Here is a 21,115-nt window from a genome sequence, read left to right as displayed (position 1 = left end):
AGCGAGATTTATTATACCTCCAATTCAATTCATTTTTAGAAATATTGAGCACCACCTTGCGACAGGCCCTGAAGGAAGAGATGTAGGGAATGCAAAGGTGGATCAGAGGTGTCCCTGCTTCCCTGCAGTTCCCACAGCACGGGGCAAAAGGGGCCCGGGTTACAGGGTTCAGAATAAGGAGAGAACACTTCTACCTGAGGGATAGGGCATAATCCGAGATGGTTTCACTGTCGAATTAACATTTCAGTTACATCTAAGAAGGGACATGGGCTGTTGAGTCAGAGAAATGGGGAAGAAAGCCATCTAAGGGCAGAGTATAACAAAAGAAAACAGGTGGGCTGAGAAGTGCAGAGATTATTTGGAAATGATCATGGAATCCAGCTTGACTTGAACACAGGCTCTGAGCAAGGCAGAAGTGAGATGTAAAACCGGGGGATAAACAGACAGTTTAAGATTTGGTACTTCCTTTTCTCACCAGTGGAAATCCACTGAAGATCTTTAAATAAAGAAGTGATGATGGAAGCTGTACTTGGAACAGACCAATATGGCAGTGTGTGCAGACTGGGATCTTGGCCACTCCCCAGGCCTTTGGCATTGTGTCTGACACTCTTATTTGTCACCACGACTGGGGGAACCTTACTGGAGTGCTAGGGTGGAATCCCAGGGAACTGAAGAACTATCCCAGCCAACATACCAGGAGTACCTTGTTGCGGAACACTGGTAGGGGAAGGAAAGAAGCTGGAAAGGCAAATCAGGAGACATCTGATAATCCAAGTATCAGGTAATGATCTGAGCCAGGATGGTGAAGGTGGGCTTAGAAAAGAAGAGTCAAATACAAGAGACCTTAAAAAGGAGGAGGTAGAAGGCCCCTGGGTGGGTGGCTCAGTCAGTTGGGTGTCTCTTTTTGGCCCGAGTCAAGATCCTGGAGTCCCAGAATTGAGTCCCGAGTCAGGCTCCTTGCTTAGTGGGGAGTCTGCTTCTCCCTCTGCCCCTCACCCCGCTTGTGCTCGCTCTCTCTCTCAAATAAATAAATAAAATCTTTAAAAAGAGGAGGCGGTAGAATCAACAGGTCCTATTGGAGATAGGAAACGTGATGGAAGAACACCAAGGCTTTGAGCCACAGTGATCGGAGCAAAGAGAATCTGGACATTTACAGAAACTCAAAAATCAAAATCTGAATCAGGCTCAAAGCTTGCATAGGCATAACAGATCTGCCTCCCGTCACATGAGAGAACTAAACACCCTCCACCCCATCTCCTTCTGCAGTTCTTGCCTCTAGTTCTTCATACATCCCATGGCCCTTAACCGATGATGGGCCAAGCCCTCTCTACTGTGTCACTTTTTGTGTTCAGTGCATGGATCAGACATAAAACAGGTGCCCCTTCAACTTTACTGTTCCCTGCTCTATAAAGGGAATATTAGACTTAATAACCAACATTCTCAAAGTTCCAGTGCCCCTCTCCCACACTGTTAAATCTTTCTGGACCAGTCATGTAGCACCTTCATTGTTTTAGGAATATGATCTAGCTATAAACTCATTGCTTTGGCAGTCGATTAAAAAAATTAATTAGAAGTTCACAGGCTTCAAACAAGAGAGAAGAAAAGAATAACAGCAGTAAAAAAAAAAAAAAGAATAACTGAGCAGTGAGTGATCAAGGAGCATAATGAGGAGCAGTAGCTAGTTTCTTTGGCTGCAGAGAAACTTCTGGAAACCACCTGATAGAGGTCAGTTGACAAACACCTGTGAGAAGTGGAAAAATTCCCCTCTCATGTCAAGATACCTGGAATATTTCACTTCTTTGAAACGAAAATTGTCATTCAACATGCTCATGAAATCCTTTAAGAGAAGTAACAACAATATTTGGAAATGTTTCTGTGTTCTCACTTGGAGTTCTTTTTGTTACCCAGCAGATTTTTTTTTAAAGATTTTATGTATTTATTCATGAGAGACAGACAGAGAGAGAGAGAGAGAGAGGCAGGGAGCCCGACTCGGGACTGATCCCAGGACCCCGGGATCACGACCTAAGCCGCAGGCAGACGTTTAACCGACTGAGCCACCCAGGCGCCCTCCCAGCAGCTTTTAAAAATGAGAACCTAAACTGAAGGCCAGAGAAAATTGTTTATGGTTAACATTTGGTGCATAGTGCTTAATTTCCTAATCAGTTTCTCTCTAAGGGTTAAAGTGTATCTAGTGAGACAACATACATTGCTGTATTGGCTGCAAAATAGACACTTTTACAGACTCACACTAAAAAGTCTGGCAGTTTCTCAAAAGATTAAATATAGTTACCACATGACCCAGAAATTCCACTCCTAGGTGTTCTACTCAAGAGAAATAAAAACGTGTGTCCACAGGAAAACTGGTAGAAAAAATGTTCACAGCTTCATTATTCATAATGGCCAAAAAGTAGAAACAACCCAAATGTCCTTCAGTAGATGAAAGAATGAAGGAAAGGTGGTATATCCATGCTACTGAACATTAGCCAGCAATAAAAAAGAATGAAGTAGAGATACATGCCACAACATAGCTAAGCCTTGAAACATGCTGAAGGAAGCCATTCCCTGAAGAAACCCCAACCTGAATGATTCTATTTATATGAAATTTTCAGAACAGGCCAATCTAGACAGAAAGTGGATTAGTGGTTGCCTAGGGCTGAGAGGATTGGGAGGAAATGTTGAGTGACTGCAAGTGGACACAGAGGAGGTTTTTTCAGGTGATGAAAACGTTTTAAAATTGACTGTGGCAATGGTTCCATAATTCTATAAATATGCTAAAAATCAATGAATGGTATGCTTTAAATGGTTGAATTATATAGTATATGAATTACAGCTCAGTAAAGTTGTTTTTTTAACCACACTAAAATATTTCCTTCAGCATGAGATAAGAGCAAAAAGGGTCCTCATGCTTTTTAAAAATACTTTAAAAATTTTTAAAAAGCAGATTGTATACACGACTAGTGTTCCCGTTTCACTGTATCTCTCAACTAGCACATGCTCAAACTTGAGAAGGCATTCATGGATAAATGAATAAATGATTGGAAGGACACCCAGCAAAACCCTGAGAAGGCACTTCGGAAGGTTCTATAGAAAAGGAGTACTCACAGGAAGCCCCCGGGGTCCTCGGGGTCCCACATCGCCTGGCAGCCCCTGTTGGCCCTGTTATGAGGAAGGCAGGGAAAGAAAAAGTTAACACTCCCGAATTCTCTGCTGAGTGATTACAACAGGTGATCACATAAGGAAAGGTAACTCATGTCATCTTACCGGTTTGCCTGAATTCCCCAGCTGACCAGGCTTCCCTGGAGCACCTGTGTTACCCTAAAGGTAAAATGTGACATTCGAAGTAAATTCAGACAGCGAGTAAGCAAAATCATCAACCTGTCTTACCCAAACTGGGCATTTCTTACACCTAAATAGCATTAATTTCCCAATTTCACATTGAGAATTTGGGAGGATATAGAATCTATTTCTTGGTGGCTACGTTAAAGTTCTTTAGATTCAGGATCCTGTTCTCTTATTCTGAAAAGTATAATAAACGTATCAAAAAATGTTCAAAAATGAAGGGCGAATGTCAAAAAATGAATAAGAAGATTTTTCTTTTTTTTTTAAAGATTTTATTCATTTATTTGAGAGAGAGAGAGAGAATGAGAGATAGAGAGCACGAGAGGGAAGAGGATCAGAGGGAGAAGCAGACTCCCTGCCGAGCAGGGAGCCCGATGTGGGACTCGATCCCGGGACTCCAGGATCATGACCTGAGCCGAAGGCAGTTGCTTAACCAACTGAGCCACCCAGGCGCCCGAAGATTTTTCTTTCTTCACAATGTTAATTACATTTACCATTTCTATCTCCAATAAACTTCTCGGAGCCCTTTTATCTGACGCTGACACTATTAAAATTGAATATGAACCTGTGAATATGAGGAATAGGTGGATGTGCTGTTGAGAGGACCCTGCCAGCAAGCTCCAGAGAAAGCACATGTCTGGGGATCCATCTCCACCATCAATCTCTTCCGGTCCACTTAGGAAGGGAGCATTTCTGCTGAAGATGCTGTGGACCCCAGTAATTGGAGAGCTATAACCATATAACCCAGTAGTGACCGAATTCTACTTTACTCCCATGTTATCTCTTTTATTTAGATTAAAGCTATATCTTATCCCTTTAATTTTTCCTTCACCTATTGCTTTTAATTGCTGCAATATAAGCACTGTTTGATCAGTCTGAGAACAAAATGTTTAATATCTTTTCAGTTTAAGCAAAATCATGTATATTCACTGACATAATTTCTATAGCTTAATCATAATTTCCTTATTTTAAGTGGTAAAGAGCAATAACACTGTCTCTGTTTTGAACTGACAAAGGATGACACTTTCAGGAAAGAAGTCTAATCAGCAACAATTGGTCAAAGTATTCTTTCTGCAGCTAGGAAAGAGGTTAGCATTTGAGGCCTTAAAAAAAAGCCTTTTTTTTTTTAATTTCTCCTTAGGATCAAACATAAAATAAAAGGCAGGTTGGAAATACTAAAAATGATAAAACATATTAATGAAAAAATAAAAAAAGAGAAAAGTACTGTTAAAAAGTTTTCATCTTTTACCTTTTCACCAGCAACGCCCTTCGCACCAGGAATCCCAGGCACACCCTAAAAGAGGACACACAGAACATGGGTTGAATCACCTCAGTGGAGAATCTGTGAGAGGCCATGCCTACTGCACACTGCCGAGGGGCTGAGAGAATCATGACAACATCAAAGCTTTAGTGTGAGGGAGATTCTTCCTAGTTCCCAAATTCTGAACAGTTCTAGAACTACCCACAGTTTAGAAGGAATTACTTTACTCTATCTGGCTTAAGTCTGAATACCCTTAGGCAAATCCTACCTCTAAACTAAAGTTGTTTTTCAAGCATGAATTTCCAAATTATAATCCAGTCAAGGGGAACTCCTACCAGCATGATCCTATGCACAGAATAACAAAACAAAGACCTACTGAAATGCTAAACCTGAAGTAGAAAAACGGAATGGTAGGAGAACGCTGGCTCGAACTAAAATCTGGTACTATTGGGAGTCCTAATGTTCTCTAACTGATTATTTTAAAATGTCAGATATCATAATAAATTGAGGTCAGCCCTCAAATTACCAAGTGTCCCTTTATTACCTTGAAACATTTGTCTCCAAGAATACATCTGTATAATCCACGTTAACCTCTAGACACATCATTGCAGGGAAATGCCAATTCGAATAATTCAAAATAGCACACAATCAAAAAAGTGGTCTCTTATACCTCACATCGTTCCATGAGCATACTCTCAAGCCTCTTATGACTCAACTCTGCTAACAAGAACTTCAGAAATGGTGAAAAGGAGGAGGGAGTATGTGCTCCTGGTCCACAGCTCAGAATTAGTAAAAAGATAAGAAAGATTGAGTGAACTAAAGAGAGAAGAAGAATGCAAAATACAAATTAAAGCTTAGTATAGTTATTAGAGAAACAGTTCCTTATTCAGGAAAAAAGTATAAAATGTAAAACTGTAAAAATGTAAACTTAAAGCATCATATTTCTTCCCCGGAATGTATCAAATTATTTGCTTCTCCCTAAAATTTGTATTTTCCAAATATGTAGCTAAACCAATAAACATTTAAAGACCCAAATACTCACAGGTAAGCCCTGCAATCCTGCATCACCAGGAGGCCCAGGCTTCCCCGGTTCACCCTGAGAAAAGAAGTTTTTATTGCATCATTGAATGTGTGTGAGCTGCTATAAGTCTTTCAAGAAAAGAAAGGACACAGGGCTTCTGCATAGAAGGATTCCCTACAGGTGACCTTATGTGCACTTTTATAATATGATCCAGTTCAGGGCGGGGGGGGGCGGTACGGGGGACGGGATGGGGAGGATGGACTTGGAACATAAATTTAATCAAAATACACAATCTCTTTCAACTGCTTTCATCAACAGGGCATTTCTACTGAGTTCCTAAAACCAAGTAAACAAGCATACTATTCTAATAGTATTTTTGAGTTGACACTTGATGAAAAAACTAAATGGAGGAAAAAAGCCAAAACCAGCTGAGTAAATCTGCCAGTAATGTAGTAATGGAAATGCTGGGCTCGGTTGGCCAGGGCTACACAGCTACCTTTGTCCCGGGCATTCCAGGTATTCCGTCACGGCCATCCACACCTGGCAAGCCCTAAAGACACACAAAGCAACACACTGTGTCTTAGAAACAGTTGCATTCTTCTTCCCTTCATTATTTTCTAAAGTTTTATTACCAGCTAATAATCACTTAGAAAAATGTGGTGGATGACTATGGCTCAGGACATACCGTGTCTCCTTTGGTCCCAGGGACGCCAGGAATTCCTCTAGAACCTTGAGGGCCCTTGCAGAGCAGAAGGGAAGGGATAGACAAGACATGCTCATTTATCACGACACTTTGGACACATCAAAGAGATAAGCATAACCAGCAGAGGACACCAAAAAAGCACGATGTCTGTAGTGACTGACATGAATTTGAACTCACTCTATCTCCCTTGGGACCTATTTCTCCTGGAGGTCCTCGCTGTCCTTGATCACCCTGTATGAAAATAAAATGTTGTTAAAAATAGCAAAAGCTACTTATTGATGGACTTTTGAAACTATAAAACACCATCTATCTATATTACCTTATTACTGCTCTTTCACCCCAATGCTTTGCTCTGTCATGGATGCCTAGCTCAAGAAATCTTTTTATAAAAATTACATTGTCTTAAAAATGTATATTGCCATAGGGATCACAGAGACTCACATGTCCTTTGATTTCATTTTAAATGTGTAAAGCTTCTGTGCTCTTTGGATCCATACTGCAGGTAACCTTAACATCAAGTAACTATGTCTACATATCAGCTAAACTCATTGACTATCATGGTGGGTTGAGGTTTGGGTCAGTTGCCTATCTTTTCTCCATATTATTTCACTCTCCAGGCAATAATAATGGTTTCTGTCAAAATTATCCAGCTAATGTTGATTTATGGTATGGGGGTAATAGATGAGAGGATGTGTCTTCCTAAACTAGAGCTTTTGTTGAATTGCATAACTAGTCTAAAACCTCAAATGGCTAACTATTGCTACTAGATCAGTGCAAATTGCTCACATTGGCATTAAATACTCTCCACAATGTAATCCTGCTTTATATATTCAATTTCATCTTCTCAACAGAAACTTTCCAAGCCAAGCAATAACAGTCCCTATGACAACACACACCCCCCATCACCACCAACAGCGCTCCTTCTCAGCTGTACGCTGCTGCCTTTCCCACCCAGAACAGCTTTCCAGATCAACCTGCCTCCAGGATTCTCTTCTTACATGCATTGCCTCTACCACATACTCCAGTGCTGGATCTCATAATGCATAATGTAGTTACATTCTGTCTTTCCCATTGGGCTATAAGAGCTTGATAGTTGAAAATTCTATTTCTCTTATACCTTTTCTACTTATTCTGTGATAAAGGTGGTTATTAATGGGTGGCTTATTTATTTATTTCTAGAAAAGGTCTGAGGCAGCCTATAATAATGACACATGTACATATAGCAGTCAAAATATAGAATAATGAGATCAGAAATCACAGAAAAGGATAGAATTATCCAAGAACCTGAAATGAGACAGTTACTGTGATTCTAAGCATCCTGGCAGCCAAAACAAAAGGAAAACACAGCAAACATAGAAACTTAACAATTTGACTTCACCTATGTGAAAAAAACCCATATCAAATCAAAAGAACATTTCTCTTTATTCAAGGAAGTGATGCTTATCTTTATTAAAATTTGTTTAAATAAATATAAAAACTACTGCCAATTTTACCACTTTAATTATTCACATGTAAAAGACACTTGCATGCACACACACACACACAGCAAATAATCTATGACTGATCATTGCTAAATAATCTATCTTTGGGTCTTGTAAAAGGAAAACTACTTACAGGTGCACCAGGAAGACCTTGAGGTCCAGGTTCTCCATCTAAGCCCCGAGCACCCTGCAAAAAAACAAGACAGAGAAATGAAATTGAGATCAGTCATTAAAAGGCACATCAGTCTTTCCATGGAACATTAATAGCCAGATTAAAAGGAGGTTTTGTGTCTGTAATATATACTGTATTCATTGGTGAACCCCAGGGAGTATTCATTTGGGTACCTCAGATATGAAAACACTAGTTTACGTCTCCTCATCCCACCAAGAGTACTGATGGCCAATCTTTGATACCACTCTGGATATTTTAACACTGCAGCCATTCTTGATTGATGACATGAATTATAAACACTGGTACCTATTTTGAGAAGTTGGCAAACCTATCAGAGGAGATTTGGGAGTCACCCTCCGGGGTTCTCAGGATTCCTATGGCTATTCATTAATGGTGAAGACCAAGGAGCCACCCAAAGAACAGAATGGTTGCCATGGACTGCAGCTGCCACAGCTGTGAGTGGGATTCTGTGACACTGGATTTCCACCAAGATCCAGATTCAGAAGTCCAGTCACGTGATTTAGAAAAATGAATTGTAATAAGGATTTGAGTAGCCCCCATTCCATCCTAGATAGACATTAGGTTTGGTTAACATAAAAATAATACATCTATTTTCTTTTTTTTAAAAGATTTTATTTATTTATTTGAGAGAGAGAGAGAGAATGAGAGATAGAAAGCACGAGAGGGAAGAGGGTCAGAGGGAGAAGCAGACTCCCTGCTGAGCAGGGAGCCCGATGCGGGACTCAATCCTGGGACTCTAGGATCATGACCTGAGCCAAAGGCAGTCACTTAACCAACTGAGCCACCCAGGCACCCGATACATCTATTTTCTTAACAACAGATTCACCCTACCAAGAGATGGAAACTACAGAGCTTTATAAATCTAATTATCTTGAAATCAATGGTGACTTGGTTATATTGTACATTTCACCTCCTTACTTAATAATAAGAATCAAAATGTGATCTTAAAACAAAAATATCGGGGGGTTTTAGTGCTTCCTGCATATGCTACATGATAAAATACAACCGCCTTCTTTAAATCTTTTTCTCATCCGCTAGGTGAATAAGGCAGAAGGGTGACTGAAGTCAACAGTCCATCTCCTAATGAATAGGGTTGAGATAAGGAGATGATAAAATAAATGGAAAACAGTCAAAAGAGTGCTGGATGGATGTCAGGCCAAGAAAACCAGGTGGACAGCATCTGTAGTAAGAATTAAGAATTAGAAAACCTTTGATAGAAGGTTCAGAAAAGGCAGAATCAAAGAAAGAACACAACTGAAGCAGAGGCACCACAGAGACTTGAAATTCTTTGATCCCTAAAAACTAGAAGAGAGCAGAAAGCATTTTACATTCACCAGGGAAGAAGAGGTTTGGAAGACCCGAAAAAGACCTTGAATTCATCATTCACCTTGCGTTGTGAGCGTGGAGCCCGGCCTTTGCATTATAGAAATGTCTGTGATATACTCACTCTCTCTCTTATTTCTGTTCAGCATGAGCTCAGTCCCAAAATGCTGTTACTAGGCAACCACTCCAGGGGTCTGAGTTCATAAGAAGAGCTTGCTTTTTTTTGCTTTTTTTTTTTGCTTTTTTGTTATTGAAAGCAATTTGACAGAACTCAAAGGAAATGAGAAATTTTGAAAAATGCCAAGTAAAAAAAATACTTCAAATAAAGAGCATATCAAGAACAGTAATTGGTTTCAAAGTGTGGAGTCACATATTTTAGATGATTTAAACCCAGAAAAAGCAAAGGCCTAGGTATCAGCAACTTCAAAATAAATGGAATTTATTATTTAATAACAGAAGAGATACACACAGAATGTTAAAGTAACATGAATATAGAAATACGAAGTATTTTTTTTTAAATACAGTGTTTTTAGAAAAGATATTCTGGAGGAAATAAAAGAGTAAAACAGGCAGAATGAGAATACCTAGAAGGAACAAAGTGGCTGAAAGAAAAATGAAGTTGATGGAATGGTCACAAAATAATTCCTTCAATTTCCAAAAATGTGCATTTCTTTTAGAAAAATTTAATTTATGGAGCACCTACAATGTGCAAGTTATTCCTGCTTAGCTGTTAATAAAAGTCTCTGTGCTTCTGTGTGAAATGACACAAATTAGCCATAGAAGTTCTAAAGAGAAAGAGGCGAAGGTCAGAAGTGGTGGCAGGCAAAGTGCTTTTTTTGTTTCTCCTGGAACCTACAAATTGGCTTTCCTAATGTACTCTCTAAGTGGTAACCATTTTCTTAAAATCTGATAGAGAAGCTAGACACAGCCCTATACACACACACACACACACACAGACACACACACACACACACACAGTGAGAAAAACATTTCTGAACACATCAGGAACATCCAGGTTTCCACTGTTTCTGTTTATGATAATCACCCAGCCAAGCATTCCCCATCCTCCATCCTGCACCAGTGGGAACATGTCATCCTTCTAGGCCTGGCATCTTTCTAATGTCACCTCCTCCATGAGCCCTCCCAGTTCCCTGATCAAGAATAGCCAGCACTCCTTCGTCTTCCCTCCCTTACTCTACTTGCCCTCAAATTCGTGTGTCTCTTGCTCCCACGGTAGTTAGCTATCTACTCGTTTGTTTCTCCCAATAAATAACAAATTTGAAGTCCTTATTCCTCTTTGAATCTCCCCATCATCTCACGGTGCCTTGCTATGGAAATGGTAGGAGAATCTGGCTTTTGAGACGGGGCTAAGGACAGGTTGGTAAACTCTGGCCACGAGTGTATGATCCTCGCTGAGGACAGAGCTCAGCAGCCAGGCTGGAGGGAGGTCCACGGGTGGCCCTAGTGTCCCTGGGGAGATCCTGCCTTCTCTTGCCTCTCCATTTCCAACCTCCCCTGTATTTGCTTTGATTTCCAGGTATTGTGTCAGTGCTCTCGGTATCAACTATGGGTAATGATAAAGAAATACAAATGTAACATCCCTGTCTATTCCTATCTACCCAAGATAATTTAAAATATATAATACATAAGTATCATACATACCTACTCATTTCTATCATCTATATTTATAACAGAAATGTGAAAACCTAACCAAACACCTACAAAGCAAATAAGAAATTAAAAAATGATGTTGCTGAAAATAAGATATTTTTAAATGGGCAAACATTTAAATATTTTTACATTTTGATATCATATCATCATCATCATCTTACTTTTTCCCCTTTGGCCCCAACTATGCCTGTGATGCCTCGTAATCCTTGAGCTCCCTGGAAACATAAAAAAGAACGGTGAATTTTTTTCAGTTGAAGCACACACTTGTTTATCCCATCACAAAAGTTGCTCCAGAAGGATGTTAACATAACTCAAGGTAACAATAAGAAATAGTGACATTATGTACACAAATGTTTCTAGTTTAGAAAGAAAAATCCAAGGAGAATTCTTCTGATGGTAAACACTCTTCTAAAACCCTGAAGATGTACACAAACCTGGAGTTGGAGCAATTAACTGATGACAAAAAAGTAAACATCATTAGCTTAAGAGAAGTTACAATCATGTATTTTGACTTACTTTTTAACTCAGGTACAGAATACACTGCCATCTCTCCCTCCTTCATAATTTGTAGCTTGGTTACACATAAGATGGTTGTGATTTTAAACTTTGGAATGATTTTTCCCCACCAATGTATGCCATCAAAGGCCATTCAGTTTCCAGGCTAGTCCACAAAAGCTTAGGACCTGCAAAAGGAGCTGAAGTCTCTACTAACCACTAGGAGTCACTACTCATTACACCATCTCTATGATAGAGGCATTCTGCATTCCCCCCTGGGGCACAAGGAATCCATCTCACCCCATCTCAGGCATAGGAGTGGGTAAGCCTAAAGATAAGGATGTGAGTCTGATTTCTAGAATCTCCTTAAATACTGAAATGTCACCATTCTCCATTCTCTGGCCCCACAGGAGCAGGGCTCCAGGAGTGGATCCTGTAAAGGCGGAACCTAGGTGCTCTCTTGGCAGGAGCAGCAAGGGGATGCTCCTTCAGGAAGGGGGAGTGGCCACTTCTGAGCAATTTGTTAACTGGCTTAAGATCAAGTAGCTCTAGGCCAGTCATTCTCTTGTGTTCTCCCTTGGAGAAAATGGGGAAATTTTCTGGCCAGCCCTGGCTGCATCTAGATAAGTCACAAATTCTGTGTAGATCAGTTAGGAATGACCAGAATGTGTAAGATGATCCAGCTCAGGATAACCACTTGGGATATAAAATGAGAGATGGCCATTTCAGATTAAAACTGCTCTTTCTGAAGATAATTCTACAAAAAGAATTCCAAAAATATCTGAGCCAATACTAGTGACATGAGCATGCCATGTATTATCTCTTCAGGTGACCACTTTGAAGGACAGAGCTTATGTATAAATGTTCCCCAAAGTATTTTTTTTTAAATCTGTGCATTACTTTATAGATGCACATTTCAAAAGTGAACATTTGTGAAGTTTATAGAAACATTTTGGCAAGCCTGCTGCCAAACACCAGAAGGTCAGCAAGCACTAACGATAGCCCCCAGTGGGCCACTGGAGCCATGCAGAACCCAACAGACATCCTTAATCCATGGAAACATTTTTAAATGCTGCTTGCAAAATCCTGTTCTCAGGATTTGGAAGGATAGCTTTAAAAATAACTTTAAGTCCCCACTAAATTTTCATCAGATCAACAACAACAAAAAAAAAAGCATACGTCTCTTACACTGTTGCTATCTCCTTCCTACAAAATAGAGTCCATCTCCTTATTTTCTTCTTTCAAAGGCTCAGGGAAGACAAGCTTCTGAAATAAACACCTCGTATTCCTCCAGGTTTCCTTAAAGTTCTCGTGTGGCTTAAAAACAGGAGGCCATTCTTAGAGATGCTCGGACTCATTTCCTTTAGCTGGAATTTCCTTAAACTCTGGGGTAAGTACTAATCTACACAGCTCCCTGAACTCTTTCATAAAAAAAGCCAGTCGTTTGGGGAGGAGCAGAGCAGGACAAGGAGGGGTGGCCTCATATTTGTCCTCCCTAACTCTTCAGTTCCCGAGAGCAGGACCTGAGCATGTCCCTTACGTAGTAAAGGCCTCGGCTAGCTGCAACGTTCAAGGAATATCCAGAAATTATTATTTCCATAATTGCGAACTACTCATCTTGACAAGAAAAAAAGTGTGACAATTCTACTTTCGTATACAAAAGTAGCATAAGTTTTGATGTAGCAAACACTTTAAATTGAAGTATGCCAATGCCCCAAATTACCTCATTGTGCATATAATTGCAGCAATCTGCCAAAGTACAAGGGACTAACTTTTTATTAAAAGACATGATTACAAGCAATTAAGAATGTTCTAATTATAATGATTACATGCTGGCAGAAGGTACTTAAATCCAGTGGATGATGTACCTGCTGTATATTCAGGGTACATGAAATTTTCTATATCATGTGAAAGTACCATAGAATATAAAATATATATATCAACCTCTTGTGTTCAATATTTACTTTCAGCTAGTAAATGAATGTATGTAATTATAAGTAAATTTTTTTCTGTTAAAATGGTGCTTGAATATACAATGGGGATCCTTTCCTATTTTGAAAAATTGGAAATCTCCCAATGCTGGCTTGGTGGGAAAATATGTTAATGTAATACTATTAATCCAAATGCTAAAAAGGAAATATTCCAAAAGTCATGAAAAAGAATATTTGCATATCCTAGTTAAATATTTTTTAAAAATACTTTACTGGAGGTCCTTGAGCTCCAACTTCTCCTTGTTCCCCCTGGTCACCTTCTTCACCCTAATAAACAACAGAAAAGCATACCAAATGTTATCCCAGCAAATGAGCATAGATAGATGACTCAGCACATCCGAAATTCACTTGGCATCCCCTGAGTTATGTTACTATACCTTCTTAAATTAGTTTACATGAGTAATACATATTAATTGTAGGACATTCAGAAAATACAGAGAAGTATACGAATAAAGTCACCCAAAGCCCACCTTTCAACTATAAATATCAGTAACATCTTAGGTGCTTCTCTATAATGGGGTCATGGGGGAGGGAAGGACAGAGACAGAACATATATACATTCATGTTCCCAGTGTGTGTGTGTGGGGGCGTGTTATTAGGAAAATATGATCATGCTATGCAAACTTTTCCAGCAACTACAAGATCATTTATTTGTGATTTTCACTTTTAACTTTTCTTATTACAATTTTTCTACCAAAACAATTTTGAAAAAGTATTTAAATCAGTCCTTCTTTTCTTGGCTTGTACATTTGATGTCACCCACAGAAAAGCTTTCTCCATACCCAAAATATAGAAATATTCATATGTATTTTTCTTCTATAACTTCATAGTTTAATTTTTTACATAGAAATCTTTAATTGATTTTAATGTAAAATATAAAGTAGAAATCTATCACTTTTGGAGGTGGGTGGGGGGATGGGATAACTGGGTGATGGGCATAAAGAAGGCCATGTGATGTGATAAGCACTGGGTATTATATGCAACTGATTAATTACTGAACTCTACATCTGAAATAAATGATGTACTATATGTTGGCTAACTGAATTTAAATTTAAAAAAAGAAATCACCTGGCAATTGGCCACTTTCTATAATATCATTTATTGAATACTAGATTCTCTCCACATAGGCTGGAAAATTCTTCTTTAACATATAGTAAATTGTGAAATATACTTGTTTCTAGATTTCCTACTCTGCTCTTCTCATCTGTTGTATGAATTTGCCAATACCACATTTTAATTATTGAAATTTTATAATATATCTTAGTCTTAGATAGAGCGAATTCCTTTAGCTTTATTTTTCATTTATGTTTACTCTTATTTTTCAGTTTTTCCTAAATGTTTACTCTTCCAGATGCACTTTAGAATTATTTGGAAAATCCTCACAAAAATACTACTTGTTTTATATTAGGACTGCACTAAATTAAAAGATTAATATGGAGAGAATTAGATTCTTTACAATACTGAGTCTGTCTTGGAACTCAGTGTATCTCCCTAGTGAATCAAATCTTTTTCTTTCCTTCAATAAAGCTTTGCTCTTTCCCTCATATTAGTCTTGAATATTTAAGTTTGTTCTAAGGTATATTGACTATTTGGTAGCTATTGCCAATGGAATCTTCTTCCATTTTGTTTTCTAACTAATTATTGTTTGACTTTTTGATATTAATTTTATAACCTCTGATATACTTTAAAATGTTAGTATATATAATTTAGTATATTTAAAATGTTAGAAAAGAAATACAACTGCTGTTTCTTACAGAAAATTACTTGACTGACTCTGAAAAAATGTTACTTTTCCCTCTGACAAGGTTTTTTTTTTACAGAAATATACTGCCCTACATTTCCTGTGGTAATGGATATCTTAAATTGTAAAATTAATCATGAGAAAAATTCATTTTTAATATTATGTGCATAATATTAGATAAAAATCTATTTCTGTTGCTTATTACATATTTCAATTCATCCATGTTCTTTCTCTACAAACTATACCTTATAGAGATTGTCACACACACACACACACACACACAGAAATACAGAAAATTGAACAGCAATATTAATATAGAACCTTTGGGCATAACTGCAAAGAACTAGGTTATGCCTAAATCATTTATACTTGACTTTTGAATCAAGTATTGAGAGTATTACATAGTGGTTTCACTCTCATAATTTTATTCAGATTATATTCCATAAGAATATATGACTGACAGTGAGGAGAGGCAGTCCCAATGGGAAAGCCAGTGAATTAGCTATTTCAAGGAATGGATAATCAACACATGTGTGTAATTAACTGCTATATCTATGTCCCTGCCTAACTATCAAAACAACAATGATTGATATATGTGCACAGTAAGTTTTCATTAGCAAGGTTTGTGGTACAGTAAGTTTTCATTAGCAAGGTTTGGGGTATTTTCCTACAGATTCCAGGATAAACCTTGGAGTAATATAGTTGATTTAAATATTTTACCAGCAGATGAATAGCACACAACTAATCAATAACCACAACATAATGACAAATTTAGGAATAGAAATTTATTATCATTTTACTGAAAGACTTTTGACTATTCATTCCTATATCCATAAACAAAATTTAAAATCTTCATTAACTAATTTGTAGAATAAATTCAAGGCAGAATTGTGAATCCACTTTCAGTTTACAGTTCAGTGCATCTATTACACTTTTAAGGTTCATTCTTCAATGAACTATTGTCATCCTATCTTCCCATATAAATTTTCAAAGACACCACTGAAAGGTGTAAGTGACACAACATGTGAAATAAATTAAAGGACCAATAAAATTTTGGCCAATTATCTCACACACCCAAACAATTTTCAGGTTCTTCACTGAAAATCAAACCAAATTTGAGAGTCTGGATAACTAACTTGTATAGGTATCAATAATATTAGTTTCTTGGGGAGACGGGGAAAATACTCTAATTGACAGCTCCATCCCCAAATGGGGTTGTAAAAGTTCCCCCAAAGAAAAGGGGTCACTAAAAGAAGAAGGAAGAGAGCATGGCACCAAAAATAACAGAAGTCTACCATATCTGTTTGACTATATGCATTAACTCATGAATATCTTTTGGTATAATGTGATATCCTTACATACCTTTTTCTGTGGTTAGATAATATTCTATTATATGGATATGTCATACTTAATTTAGCCAGTCTCCTGTGGTGGGACATATTTTTTTCACTTCTGTGCCCCTGGCACTTAGAATAAACCCTGGCACACAGCAGGTACTTAATAAATATTTGTTGAATTTTTTTCAACTATGAATTTCAAGATTTAATGGGGGAATGAGCATGCAGAAAAATTTCTAAAGTACTCAACTTTTTTCTACTTTCTCCAATTTGACATTAAGAACCCAGCTGTTACATTCCAGATAGATAAAATGCCTTAATTACTCAGGGCCCAAGTAATTAAAGACTAGAAATAAATGTCCAAACTGTAATAGGGTCGAGAAAATTGGCTTACTTATTCTGATTATCTCAGGTTGTTCAACAGACTGATTTTAGCTAGAGTTCAAGGATATTAATGCCTGACGATATAATAAATTGCCTCTCCAGTTCTTAACTTCCAAAGAAAAAAACCAAGTTTCTGCCTCCGCCCAATAAAGGCATAGAAGCGCACAGTCAACAAAGTCTAGAAAATCCACATTAATAAGAACAGTTTGACTTTGTAAAATATCACAGAATTAACAGGGACAAAACTTCTGTTATGCAGGAAGTAAAATTCTTAGACAATTTACACCAGTGGATTTTTAAAAAAGCAAATAAGTCATCTTACTTCACATTTTTGCCTTGGTTTTTCTGCAAGGCACGCCAGCCCCAAGGCAAGTGGTGCTGTGGATTCCATGTTTCTATCCAGATAATAACATAAGTCTATCACTCACTTTCAAATTACTCAAAATCTAAATTCTACTGAAATGGAGTCAGAAACAGACAAATTATTTCAGAACTTAAGATGAGAAGCTATCAGCTCTCAACCTCCTGTTTGCTAGTGTCAGCACCACTTGTCATAAAATTTTACACATGTCATAAAATTTTGTTTAGTGCAGTGGAAAAACTAGCTGAATAATGTTTGACTACCAAAAGCATCAAGGAAAAAAAGCTGAGTGTGATTGATTTCAAAAGAAAGCAAGGAGCAGCAACACAGGAAAGAATGAAATGTATGGTGTACTATTGTTTCTTGTAATTGAACAACATGAGAATATTATGCTTAGTCAGAATATCTATGCAGCTACTGAAAACCTGTCAATTATCATTTGAAAAGGAAGGATAAAATAGCATGCTTTCTTATTCCTTAAAATTCCTTGTAATAAAAGTAATCACTACCTCCTAATCACAGTTTACCCACTATATACTCATTTTTCTTACCTTGTGACCTTGTCTTCCAGGTTCACCAGTTTCTCCTTTAGCCCCTTTATGACCCTAAAAATGCATAATTAACAAGTAAATAAATTAACAAATTAAAAAATAATTCTATTGGGTTTGTCACAGAAAGTGGTCAGAAGGTTCATAAAGTGATCTTGCTTCCCTAAATCTGTGTCAGTGTGCTACCCAGAAAAAGGTTATGTCACAAAGAAAATGACTGCCTTCAATAACCTTAATACCACCACGTGTATTACATGACTAGTGTATATGATAAATATTAGCTCTAGTTAATAGAAAAACACTGTTCTAGAATAACAAAGCTTCATTACCCAGTTCGGCAACATGATGTATTACTGGCTGATCCCTAGATCCCTCTGTCGCAAACTTCCTCTCACAGCTGGGTTAACAGCTTTAAGCCTTCTCCAGCATCAGGAATTTTTCCTCAAAGATAACAGTCCTGACCGAGCTCAGCTGGCTATCCCCTGCTCTCTCCATGCTGCTCCGAAAACCCTTCCACCTTCTCTATACCCACTTACTTCTTGGAGGTGGAAAAAGAGCTGATATAAGAAAGGGAGCTCCCCAGATGCACGACTTCCACCTCTTCTTGTACACAATTACAAATGCAAAGGGAAAGCCATAAAGGGCAGTCCATGAAAGCTGCATAGCATGAGAAGAAAATGCCTCTCTATTCTTGTCGGGCCACTAGTTCTAAGCATGTGTGTGCTTTGGGTGGTAACATGAGGCAGATGGGAAATGAACATTCCAAAATTAAGTCTATCAGAGCTTTCACCCTTGGAGACTTTCTTGTTCTGACAGTGTAGGTCTTGGTGAAAAATAAGACACCAATCCAGGACCAGGGGCACCTGGGTGGCTCAGTCGTTAAGCATCTGCCTTCGCCTCAGGTCATGATCCTGGGGTCCTGGGATCGAGCCCCGCATTGGGGTCCCTGCTCCGCGGGAAGCGTGCTTCTCCCTCTCCCACTCCCCCTGCCTATGTTCCTGCTCTTGCTGTGTCTCTGTCAAATAAATAAATAAATACAATCTTTAAAAAAAAAAAAATCCAGGACCAAATCTTCTGCAGTTGTGAGAACCCACTAAACCAACCTTAGAGAAAACCATAATTGGAAAACCAGTGCCCTGGGGCCTTTCAGATCATAGCAGAACTCCTCTGGTCTGGAATTTTCAAAATCACTTCAGACCCCACAGACTAGAGAGAAAGAGCCACTTAACCCCAACATTTGGTATTTTTTATGAGAAATTTTGAAGCAATTATGATATAGAGTGAGAGAAAAACATTTTGGGGATGTCTCTTTTCTTGCCTACTTTGCATTGTTTTCCCAATTTTTTAACTAAAATAGTTTCAAATACATTATGGGTGCAATTACTCCCCAGTCTTCCTTCATAGGAAGCAAACTTTGGAACCTTAATCTGGTGTTATAGCATCTCTCAAGCCAGTACATTTTACTGGTATTTCCTCCCTGAACAAGAGAAGCACCGTGTAATCAAACATCCATGTTTCCATGTACCTGCCAGGGGAACCAGCTGGAGTTTCTAGGACTGAAGAAGGACCACAGACTAAGCCGAAGAATAAGCAAACACAGACAGGCCTAATCCGTCAAAATGGGGTCTTGCACCATAAAGGACAGTGTTTACAGGAAAGGATCTATTTTTTCTCTATGGATAATACTCTTGAATATAAAATACTGAAATTATTCTCTCACCCTCATGCCTGGTAAGCCTGGATATCCTGAGCGACCTGGTGGACAGGAATTGGGACACTGCCAAAGAGAGAGAGGTAGAGAGAGCATAAATTAGAGCCCCCCCTTTATGACAAAATGGTACTGTTTTAGGAATTGCAGCTTCAGAATCCCAGTATAGTTATATTCATTAAATAAGTCTGAATATCCCTTTTTTTCAATATTTCATTTTTAAACTCAGAAATATTCCTAGCTTACAGAAAAGCACAGAGAATAGAACAAGCATCCCCCACGTGTTCACCATCCAGATTTAATAAATGCTAATATTTTGTCATATTTATTTCAGATTTATTAAAGAAATAAAATGTTTCCAGACCTAGTATACCAAATGCTTCCAACATAGTGTACCACAACCTGATCCCTTCCCTTTCCCACTTCCACCAGAATAGCTCTATCGTGAGGTCCACAAAAACCCTTGTCAAATTGGCCAAAATTGCATTTAGTACAGTTTCCCAACATCATTTGAATATTAGTCTATAAGTAAAATAAGTCTCAGAGGGAGTTGTTTGACTTCTAGCTTCTGAAATTGGGGTGCTCTGGTGAAAACGATGCCTTAGTCATGAAGTAAAAAGACTAGGGAAAAGCAAAAACAGGGGCGCCTGGGTGGCTCAGTCGTTAAGCGTCTGCCTTCGGCTCGGGTAGTGATCCCAGGGTCCTGGGATGGAGCCCTGCATTGGGCTCTCTGTTCAGTGGGGAGCCTGCTTCTCCTTCCGCCTGATGCTTCCCCTGCTTGTGCTCTCTCTCAATCTCTCTCTGTCAAATAAATAAATAAAATCTTAAAAAAAATTTCCATAATGAAAACCACTTATACAAACCATCAGCCCACTAGCGCAATGGATTGCTCTGCTATCCATGTAAAGTAAAACACAGAAATACGACATATTCCAGCAAGATAATTTTAAAGAGAACTCATCTGAAGATTACATTGTCTTTGACTTAAACTGTGTTTCGTTCAAAGGTAAACATCTTACCAATGGATCTCCTTCATGAAAGCCAATTGTTCCCTAAAGTAAAGAAAATATTAAAGTTAAGAATATAGTTAAATACCCTATTCAAACCTACTTATAATAGAAAGTCCACTGGACAAAAATATAATAAAAATATTTGTTCAATAGGATATAAGGAACAAATAGCAACATATAATATGCTAATATTCTTAAACTTTGACTCATGGGCATATTCCTTTTGAAGACCCCTCTTTCAGGGAGCTGAAAGGAACTGAAATGAGAGACAGAAGAGATAATATGGGGAATTCTGGATCATACATCTAAAATATGAATTAGCAGGGCACCCTGTCAGTTGAGCATCTGACTCTTAATTTCAGCTCAGCCCAAACCTGAAAAAGGTTGGGATCTCAGGATCATGAGATGAGCCCCGCTTTGGGCTCCACTCAGTGGGTAGTCTACTTGAGGATTTCTCTCCCTCTCCCTCTGCCCCTCCCCCGACTCATGTGCTTTCTCTCTCTCTTTCTCTCTCTCTCAAATAAATACATCTTTTAAAAAACTGAAAA

The 21,115-nt window shown here is 38.3% G+C and overlaps 1 protein-coding gene across 2 annotated transcripts in view; it reads right to left on the bottom strand.

Annotated features, from left to right (window-relative positions):
• Positions 1–21,115, bottom strand: part of COL9A1 (collagen type IX alpha 1 chain) — an 84,573-nt gene that overhangs the window by 29,778 nt on the left and 33,680 nt on the right. For both annotated transcript variants that reach the window (XM_028097803.2, XM_088024324.1), the window contains 13 exons: positions 20,577–20,609; positions 19,570–19,626; positions 17,853–17,906; positions 13,692–13,745; positions 11,154–11,207; positions 7,939–7,992; positions 6,502–6,555; positions 6,307–6,360; positions 6,118–6,171; positions 5,643–5,696; positions 4,589–4,633; positions 3,262–3,315; positions 3,103–3,156 (listed from right to left, as the gene is read on the bottom strand). In XM_028097803.2, the coding sequence (XP_027953604.1) occupies positions 3,103–3,156; positions 3,262–3,315; positions 4,589–4,633; positions 5,643–5,696; positions 6,118–6,171; positions 6,307–6,360; positions 6,502–6,555; positions 7,939–7,992; positions 11,154–11,207; positions 13,692–13,745; positions 17,853–17,906; positions 19,570–19,626; positions 20,577–20,609 (675 nt within the window). The remainder of the gene's footprint in view (positions 1–3,102; positions 3,157–3,261; positions 3,316–4,588; positions 4,634–5,642; positions 5,697–6,117; positions 6,172–6,306; positions 6,361–6,501; positions 6,556–7,938; positions 7,993–11,153; positions 11,208–13,691; positions 13,746–17,852; positions 17,907–19,569; positions 19,627–20,576; positions 20,610–21,115) is intronic.

The sequence above is a fragment of the Eumetopias jubatus genome, unplaced genomic scaffold (genome assembly GCF_037043125.1).
Source record: "Eumetopias jubatus isolate StellerSeaLion01/CBP00866 unplaced genomic scaffold, mEumJub1_p1.0 scaffold_6, whole genome shotgun sequence".
Lineage (NCBI taxonomy): Eukaryota > Metazoa > Chordata > Mammalia > Carnivora > Otariidae > Eumetopias > Eumetopias jubatus.
The sequence above is the reverse complement of the archived record's forward strand: the minus strand, read 5'-3'. Positions and strand labels throughout refer to the sequence as shown.